The sequence below is a fragment of the Octodon degus genome, unplaced genomic scaffold, assembly GCF_000260255.1.
Source record: "Octodon degus isolate 3935 unplaced genomic scaffold, OctDeg1.0 scaffold00034, whole genome shotgun sequence".
Classification (NCBI taxonomy): Eukaryota; Metazoa; Chordata; class Mammalia; order Rodentia; family Octodontidae; genus Octodon; species Octodon degus.
In genome coordinates, this window is record NW_004524610.1 from 15309804 (window position 1) to 15320045 (window position 10242).

The 10242-nt window shown below is 44.2% G+C and overlaps 1 protein-coding gene across 1 annotated transcript in view; it reads right to left on the minus strand.

Moving 5' to 3' along the window:
- The window catches only part of Moxd1 (monooxygenase DBH like 1), an 88016-nt gene extending 79268 nt beyond the window's left edge, over nt 1-8748 (minus strand). The window contains exon 1 of the mRNA XM_004630315.2: nt 8473-8748. Within this exon, the coding sequence (XP_004630372.1) occupies nt 8473-8739 (267 nt within the window). The 5' untranslated portion in view covers nt 8740-8748. The remainder of the gene's footprint in view (nt 1-8472) is intronic.
- Nucleotides 8749-10242: the final 1494 nt, after the last annotated feature.

The following is a 10242-nucleotide window of genomic DNA, read 5'->3' on the forward strand; positions in this document are numbered from 1 at the left end:
AAAGGCTGTTAAAAGACAATGGTTATGTCTTTCTGTTATTCTTTTACCAGGCAAAACACTGCCAGCTCTCTTTCAGTCTTTGGGTACCTAGTTTTCCAGAGGGTTCAACCAGCCTTGTAATCTTCATTTGGAACACTTCCACTCACTAATGTATCCATTAACACTGCTCTTTCCAAGAAGCGACACTCTGGTATGATCAATCTAGGACATAGTTATATTAATATTGTATCCCTCGATATTAACAGTAGAGATTATAGGCTAGAACAGCGCATTGATTCAAATGTTTGGGAGTCACACCATGAGCTCAAAATGAGCTAATATGTTGGCCTTTGTCAAATGAATTAAAACTTAATACAATTTTATACATCTGTACACATAGAAATAGTTTTTCAGCGAAGTAGATCAATTTTACGTCCGTACTCACTTTCTAACTTTTAGTTTCCCTTCATTATTTTAATATAATGCTATCTTTTAAATTTTCATTCTATATTCTAATGTAGCCAGCCTGTAACATGTTTTTAGTATGAGTGTTAAATATTTATGATTATACAGAATTCAATTTTATTGATCTATATTCTACAAGGGGAACAAAGGCCCAGAAAGATGCATTCTTCTCTCACAGAATCCCCATTTATTTAATACTCTAACCCACATAAGCAAAGGAAATGTAGAACAGCATAAAGTCCTGTCTGGTAAGTTGTCTTTATTAAAACTATTCTGTCCTCTAGTCGCTGGTGCTCAGAAGTGTTCAAATCCAATTAACTGCTTAGAGTTCATCCTCAGAGAGTTTTCATAAATTGCCATCTATCTTATCCAGGTATCCATTTGCAGCATACCTTCTTCTCAGGCTAAACTTCTGGGATATTTGTCTTCATGTAATCTGCCAAGCTTTACAGTTCGCTACGTGACTTGTTCGTCACAGTGATAACTGTCATGAACTAGTACTTTCCCTGCCTACCTTACCCATCTGAGAGTTTTATAAATCTATTTCACTTAATCATCACAAAGACCCACCAATCGTAGGCCACACTTTCTCCTCTGCACAAAGGGAAATTGTCACTTGGAGAGTTTTTAAGAGTCTTCCAAGAGCCACACAAGGAGTAAGCACCAAGCATGATTCAGACCTAGTCTAGAAGGTTTCCCACTCATAGCTGTTCCGCAGTTCTTCAGCAGGTAATCTGAGCATCTGCCAAGCACATGGAAATTCTCTTGGTACTTCAGGAAGACTTGGCAGCCATGGAACAGTTAGTTATTAACTTGCAAACCCTTCCATGCCCTAATAAGATACTAATTATCCATCATTCCTGTTACTCCTCTTCTCTCTGCTGCAACTGTAGCTCAAGGGCATTTCACTGCTTATTAGCAGTCTTGGAGAATGGGGAGCGAAGAGAAAAAAAATCTTCTATTTATGTGATGAAAGACACTTGAGAATCTTTTTAAATATAAAGGAAGTCCACTTTGTTACCATAAATTCTAGTAAAAAAAATTTTTAGAGCTGAACTCTTCCTTTGGCTTAAAGACAAGAATCACCTGGGACTTTTGTTTATTAATGAAATGAAATAAATTTTTGCTACTAGTGATGTGCATAGTGGTAAATGTTAGACTCTGTGGCAGACAGTCCTGTTGTCTAGAAGTACAGCAGCTGGTACCAGTGCAAGGTGGGTAGGAATGCCTGGGGGCTTTGGGAAGGAGGAAAGGAGTTCTGGTTCGCTATATTTTAAACACATTTCTACTCTCAAATTAAAATTGCTGTTCTTGTCTCAACATGTAAATTTGAGAAAATATTTAGAACTATCAACAAATCATTAAACTCACTTCAGAAGTGTCTCCATGCCAGGACCCCACACTACTTCTCTATTTTAAGAAAAGTAGGGCTAAATGTCTAAATATATATTACTCCTTGTTGCAAATACCAAAGGGTCATGCTGAATGGCTCCATATGGAATTCTGCCTTGGATCCCATGCCCTGGGCCTGGAGTCCTCTGAGCTTCTGCAGGTTGAGTCCCATGATGGCTAGCAAAGAGCCCAAGTGCAGAGTCAGTAGTTACCGCACTTGCCTTAATTGGACTCAACTGAGAAGCCTAAAATATGTTGCTGCTCTGGTATAAGGCAGTTTGCACTTCCATTGGCTTGGAGTGGAGAGGTTGTCTGGCCATGGAAATTTTTAAAAAGATCCTCTAATGGTTTTACATGCAGGTAAGTTTAGGAATTTCTGACATAGATTAAGAAGTAATCAGGGCCAGAGAGATAGCTCAGTAGAATAAAAGCTTGCCTGGCAAGCTCAAGGGCCTGAGTTCAATCTGCGGTTCCAAAAAAAAAAGAAGAAGAAGAAGAAGAAGAAGAAGAAGAAGAAGAAGAAGAAGAAGAAGAAGAAGAAGAAGAAGAAGAAGAAGAAGAAGAAGAAGAAGAATCAGTTCTCAATTCTCTATCAGCTCTGCAATCTGCCATAGCATAAATCCACCCTTGCTGTACCTATTGGTGCAAATAGCGCTGGTCTAGGGGTCCAAGGTGTCAGAGGCCTGGTGTCTCATGGCTGTGTCTACCAGGAGTTTTCCTGTACAAAGGAGATTTTCTGTGTATAAACTGTTCTGAGAAATTAAAATGCAGCAACTCAGTTTTTTTCCTAAGAAATTGAGGTTTCCAAGTTTTAAAAATTGGTAGAAAGATAGATGTCTTCCCCAGTAAATACTGATGAATTGATCTACCTCCTATGTTCTGGATTATTGCAAAGAAAGAATATAAAATAAAGAGAAAAACATTAATATACAGTACTGAGAAAAAAAAAAAGCTTAACCAAAATTACCAACTAGAGTACAAGAGATTCTGACTGAGCTCAGAAAACACTTGTGTACTAGTGTCACAGAGAAGGACAAGAGAGCTCATGCAGTTAGCTGTGTTTTATACAATGCTGTATTTTCTCCAAGCAGATTGTTTCTTAGATTCAAGACCTTCTGAGTAGTTCTTAGATGCCCATGCTGGATTCCTTCCACAGTATGTAGTATTTTAAATGGCAAATACTATGATTAAATTAAAAAACAACCATTAAAGCTCAGGATGCTAGTTTTCCTTCATGTTTTGATTATTAGCATGTTAATCAGAAATAACCGTACAGCCACTACTTGCCACATCACTCTATTTTAATTCCCTACTAAGAACCTGCCACTCACCACTCCCTGGGATTTTTCTTCCTAATTTGTTTGCTGCTACTACTCACCAAAATCTGAATTCCAAAGCACTCCATTTCATCTCATTTAATGCTATGTTAGGGGCATCTAGACTTGTCAATAAACACCCAACAAACACTCAGTGAATGCACGAATGGTCACTCTGGAATTTTCTACCTATATGTGAATACTTCCCTGAGGCAGCCATGTGAGTGAAGACCGCACACCTGGCACACAGCCTTGTACGCCCGTAGCATGGGAGACATAAGGTAATGAGCTCATAAGACCACTGTGAGAAGCAGAGGAAATACACCACACGTTAAGGACCATTTTGTAGTGGAAAAAAAATATATATATATATAATATATATATAATGGGATAGATATACAGCTACTTTCTCTTAGTTCAATGAGAAGATTTGTACCAATAGTGTTTAGACAAGATATCATGTCTGCATCTTGTACTATGAGTAACTACTACGAAGACAACATGCAGTGTATGAACTATTGTAATTGTCCTACTAACCTGTCTTGAAACTCTCATTTATATTTTTTCTCAATAAAATTAATAAAAAATGTAAAGCATATATTAAGAAGCCTCACTTTAAAATCATAGCATAGAAATATGTCTATACCATTTATAATGGAACAAAAGTAGCATGAAAAATGCTGTATTGTATCAGTCTATTTATAAATGTATTTTATTATACATGTTCTTTATTATTACTTAGGAAAACTGGAATACATGTTTATGGAAGCTTTGTACAGGAGAGAATGTGCCCCAAACCAGGATTCAGAGGAAATAAAGGCAAGGGACACATCTCTGTGTCCTCCCTGCATGAGCCATTTAGTAGTTACTAAGGTTCAGTTACTGCACCTGCAAAACTGGGGGACCCACGTGGAGGATAAGAGGTTTGAGGAAAATCCACCAAATTGTAATCTTTTAAGAGGCATCAGGTAAATACAACATTAACATTTAACCTGTAAAAGCAAGAAGGGCATAACGGTTTTCTCATCAGTTTGACTCTTTTTAATGAATTAGGAAAATCTACCTTGTAAATTATATTTTATCACTGCATTATTTGTGTAGCATTCAGATATATTATCCCAATCCTACAGTTTACCAAAAACATTCATTTAAGATTATTTTTGGAGAAACATTTGCAAATATGCTATACACTGCCCTTATGAGTAAATATGTATGTATCTAAGGTCTAGGTTTGGAAGAATTTGCCTACAGATATCATTTTCTTCTTAAAAGTTCTTTACCAGTAATTTGATTTAAATTACAATACAAAGCATTGTGGGGCTTCCACGTGCACAGTTCTTTCTTATCCCATATGGATCAAACATTTCCAGAAATAAGATGATGTGTAATGAATTCATCTCTGTCACCAGCAACTGTATTGTAACAGGGCTCCATTACAGACGGTGAACCAGTAAGCTGCCATCCAGTTCCTTTGAAGTGGACCCTTGCTTCTCCTTCCAAGACTCCCAAAGCATGCCACTGGCCGCCTAAAGCCTTGAACCTGCTTGGCAAGTCAGGTGCGTTGTTTGCTTGGCTGTTAGGCCTGCTGGCTTCCTCGGGCTAATTACAAAATCCGCTGCCCTGGAGAAGCACACAGCTGAAGAGCATCATCGTGTCTCGGAACACTGGCGCGTGTGTCCTTATTACTAATGCACCAAGCATGAAGCTTGGAAAGGTCTCCTGTCATCTGGAAATTGGGGGGCATCATCCAAAGACATAAATATCTCTGAACAAAGCTCCAGCTGAGCTGCGTCAGGCGTGCGCCCTTCCTTGTGTTTCCCATACAGCTTTCAATTTGCTTTCCAAACATTTCTTTGTTGCATTTGGCTGGGGTGCACTTTAAAAGAAGCACATCGTTAACCACAGAGAATGCGCACTGTTTTCTGTGATTTCAGACCAGCTCTAAGCACTTTCTCACTAAGCGGCCGGCAGCAATTACCCGGCTGCTGAAGACACTTCTAGGCACAGAAAGGCTTCAGTTTCTGGGACAGCCGGCAAGCAGGGCTCTAACAAATGATGACATATGTTTGGGCCCTTTCACTAGATGCCTGCCCCCAGAGGAAGGGTGAAACCATTTTTGTGCAAATTCCACAGGCACATCCGACAATGCCTCCCTCTTCTCTCACTCACACAAACTGGGTTTTCATTCATCCGCAGGATTACTTGCCTCAAATGGGCACTCACAGTTGCTAAATGGCTTGGGAGGGGGGTGGGGTGTCAGAAAAGGGGCAAAGAACAAGGAAAGGACAGGAATCCGTCAGGGAAATGAGAGCTGAGCTACTTCACTGCAACCAAATCCTGAGGTTCTGAAAAACCAACCCTAAAGGACAATCTGCTTCCCATCCCCAGCTCTGGTCTCTGTGAAAGAGAGGGTAGAAACTGACCTCCCAGCATCCCAGAGGGGACACCGTCACAAGTGTAAGTGGCCCCAGAAGAGGCAGCTTACACTTGTAAGGTGTAGTCTTATCCCATAGACTACACCTATGCCGGCTTCGCTTCCCAACCCCAGCACCTCTATCTTCTCTGTTCCATGTGGATAGTCTCTGGTCGTATACCCTTGAAGAAGGTATCTCCAGGCAGGCCTGGCAAATGTGCATAACGATAGCTCTTCCAGATATAGTTTTAAGGACAGCTAAACCTGTTGGCATGACATAAGCAAATTCAAAATCTGATATCTTAGCTCCCTAAGCCTACAGGCAAATGTCACACTGCCCTCTGCAGGTGCTCTATTGGGTCTAAGCTGATTAGTGACACTAACTACCAAACTTACAGGGTGGTCACAGTTCAGAACTCTCACCACAGGAAGGTGCTGGGGTGGGGGAGGGAAAGCAGGAAGGTGAGCAGGGCTGGGCCACAGTTCCCCTACTGGGCTGGCAGAGGATCCAGCTGGTAGGCAGCATCAGTCTCCAGGCAGATATCCAGGTGAACAGGCATTGGCTTCTTCCAGCTTCTACCCGGGAGCTACACCAACAGAGCCGAAAGGTGAGCAAGGCCAGCTCTCCTCAGACTCCATAGCAAAACAAGGGTACAAAGCCTATGAAGAAAATCACAAACTCTACATTTAAGAATCCTACTTATGTGTTTATGTAGTTGCTTAACATGGCCTTATTATACTATTATAAACAGTCTCACACGGTTTCCAGAGAGAAGAGATTCAACCACAAGTACACAGAGGGAAGTAGAAGCACCGGCCAGGATGATCCCGGTGGAACTGAAACTATCTTTTTTATTACATCATTTGGTGTCTTTCTTCTCATTAAAGAGGCTTTAAGAAAACTGTCATTCCACTTAACTGATTGGTGGAATTTTACGCGTCCTAAAATGAGTAGGTTGTTTTAGGAAAGGAAACAGTAAAGCATGTTGGCCCAGTGAGAAAACCATTATCCCCTACGTATGAAAATAAGGAACCTATTTTTGGAGAAGGAGAAAATACAAGTAAAATCCACTTTCTTGCTTACTAACGATGAAAATATCCATTTCTAATTTATCTTACAGTGGTATCTATTTAGTGCTTTGAGAAAAGTCCCATGTTTCAAGCTCAATCTTAAAAACTCTCAATTAAGCCTTTTGAAGTCTTTATAAAGAACTACCAATAATGTGAAAATATTCTATAGTATAATGGAGTCTATATTGACAGCACAGTCTATAGGGCCTGTTTATGTTAAGTGGAATCATGATTCTATTCAACCTTTCAGTAGACATCAAACTGGATAGGCTTCCTAGAAATGCTATTCTTGACAAAATTAATAGATGTTAACCTTCAGTCTGTTCCCTGCTGTGTAATATGTCCAAGGTAAGATATGGCACATTTCCTCCTAGGAAACACACAAGAATAATTGAAGGATATGTTACATTCTTTACCCTGCAGAAACATGCAAAAAACAACTTGGTTGGACTGTGTGTAAATAAGGTATTCTCTGCTTTCTATCAAAGTAGAGGAAGTTTAGTGAGGCCTAACTTTGGAGAAGAATCCTCATCTAACAGTTGTGAAGTCTGAGATTCTACAGTGGTGTAAAAGTTACACATGAGTGAATGTGATCCTTGTAAGACTTTATTGGAGTGGGAACATACTTACTTAGGATGGAAATGATTACTTTATTTTTAAAAACGGGCAACTGGGCAGTATTGAGCTTTTAGTGAGGAATAAAACTCTAGCCCAAGCCAGAAGCGGGGTTCAAGTAGCAGGGCACCACAGTTAGAACATTTGTGGAACTGGACTCTCAGGAGTCAGGGATAAAATTACAGAGGAATCCATGGGGAACACTGATTTTAATACCATCAAAGCCTTAAGACAATACCAGAGCAACTATAACCCTCACTGGACTTTTAACATAGGGCAGTATTTCTGGATGAACTTTGGTAAGTACAGCATACCTTCCCGGACATCCAAACCTCGGTCAGAATCAAATTCCAAAGCAAGTATCCACCAAATTGTTCTGGCTCTCTGTCTCTGTCTCTGTCTCTGTCTCTCTGTCTCTGTCTCTCTCTCTCCCCCCCACCTTCCTCCGTGTCTCCCCCTCTCCCTTTCTCTTCCTCTCTCCTTCCCTTCCTCCCTGTCTTCCTCTCTCCCTGTCTCTCCCTCTGCTGAATGGGCACCAGTACTACTCTAGTCCCCTCAAAGCAAATTGGCAGCAAAGTAAATCAACTTTTGTTGCCTATTAAAGCATCGAAGCAAAACACAAAACAAAACAAAAATTACCACATAATACAGGATTTCGCCTGGGGGGCGTTCACCACGAAGATCTCTAAAGGCGGCTTCCTAAACTGCGCCCCGCTGCTCGCTCCCTCGCGCTTCTTAGGGACCCCTGGTTCCCCTGCAGCTGGGGCGCTAAGCTCAGCCCCGCGCCTGGGCTTGGAAGAGACTGGACTCCCGGAGACCCCAACCACAGACAGCAAGATCGTGAAGTGCTATGCTTTCTGCAACTGTTCCCCCCCCCCCACCCCATTCCGAACTGGCCGCTGAGGTCTCCCGACCTCCTTTCCCTCCAAGGATGGTTGGTGCCGGCAGGTGCGGAGAGGAAGGACCCTGGCGGGGCGCGGTGACAGGAAAGCTTGCAGTGAGGGAAGCTGCCGCCACGCTCCCCGGTGCTCTGATCCTGGGGCCCTCGGGGTGCGCAGCCGGGTGCCCAGACCCGGGTTCCGAGGTGATGGCGACGGTGCGGGCATGCGGGCTGGGGCGGTGCTGTGGGGACCCGGGGTGTCCACCCGCGGCCGAGATGCAGCCGGTGGCCGGGGCGCCCTTCTGGGGGCGTCCAGGAAGACCCGGAGGTGTCGCGCTCACCTGAAGGTAGGGTCGCCCGTGGGCCACCCCGCCCACGACGATGTCGGCCGCAGCCATGGTCCCCGCGGGCGAGAAGCCGAAGCCCACGTAGCCAACCGTGCGCACCTCGAGGCGAAAGGCCAGGCGGTTGCCCCGCTGGCCCCAGCCCAGCCAGTACTGGCCCTCGGCGTCCAGCATCGCGCAGCGCGGGTACGACTTGGCCGAGCCCCACGCCGCGGGCGAGGGAAGCAGAGCGCACAGCACGAGGATCAGCGGCCACCCGCGCATCCTGCGTCCGCGCACCTGGCTGCTGCTGCGGGACGAGGCGGGCGCTGAGCCTGGACCGCCCCACTGCGGGAGGGAGGCAACCCGGGGGGAGGGGACCCGGGGGAAGCGGCCCGGAGGAAGGGCTGGGCGGTCGGTCCAGCCCGCCCCTCTCTCGTCTTGTGTAAGTCCTCTAGCTTTGCCCCGAGATCCACCTGCTGCTCCACTTGACCCCCACCCCAGTCCCTGGGTTGTGGGTTTGGTGGGAAGAAAACCGAGGAGCTTGCTGGACAGAGACAGAGGAAGAAGCAGAGGTTGAGAAGGGGCGGCCTGGGCAGAGGGGAGAAGAGGGAGTCTTGGACGGGGAAGAGCCTAGGTGATTCCTGGGGAAGCCCTGGAAAAGGATAAGGGGAGAAGTTGGTATAGTGGGAATTGAGACAAAGTCCCCTCCCGTAACCTTAGTGCCCCTGTACCCGGGTGGTGGATTCCCTAGGGCCATGATACTTCGAGATGCCCACGCACCACAGAGGGACAAACCTATCTTCCTTGGCTTGTGCCCCAGTCTCTCCTGGCAGCCCCAAAGCTCCTCCTTTCCAGAGGAAGCCTGCGGAGTATTTGCCTTCCACCTGCGTTGGGTTGGGGTCCATTGTGAGAGCGCACCATCTGATTAACTACTTTGCCATCAGGAGTGTAGGTCAACATTGATTTTTATTTAAATTTTTGTTTTCCTTTTAAAAAAGTATTAGTACATCTTTGCAGCCCATAATGATTATATTCGTCGTGCGGAGTTGTTACCTGTACACATCTTCTTTATTACTTTCCTCACTCCTCCTTTCCCCCATTTTGTGGTCTCCTTCCCCTCATTACCATTCTCCTTTCCTAATACTTGCAAGTTCTAGACATCTGTGTTTGTCAAAAGTAGGTTTTGTTTAGGTTTTGCCCATACCTTTCAAAAACAAAGTACTTCTGTCTTTAGAATGCTCCATATTCAGTATGAGTCCATTATGTATGCTCTGCATGTGTCCAAAAATATCTCAGGTGGCTTACAAAAGTGTAAAGACAACTGAGAAGAGATCTGATGAGACATAAACACTAAGAGTACACATCCATACTGCTTCCTCTGGGTGTAGAGGCCCGCACAATGTACTGCCACTTTCTCACTGTCCACAACTTCTATTACGGATTGTTTTTTCTTTCTTGCACCCATAACCTTTCCAACATTGCCAGCATGCGCCTGGTGTGCACTCTGCTATCCCGAGCAGCCCTTTGCTTTACAGGGCAGAGACTTTGGACACTTAAAGTATTAGGGCAGTAGAAGGTAAACCTGACTTGTGAGTCTTCTTTTATTCTTGGGGGACAGTAGGGGAGCTCAGGAGTGACACATTCCTATTATCTGCTTCCTGAGGTTCCTAATGTGACATCCGAAATTCACACCTGCCAGAAAATTTTCTATCTTGCTATGAAGATGAAATGATGTCAGACCTTGTTGCCAGCCATTCACTGCTCTCACTTCGCCTCCCACCACAC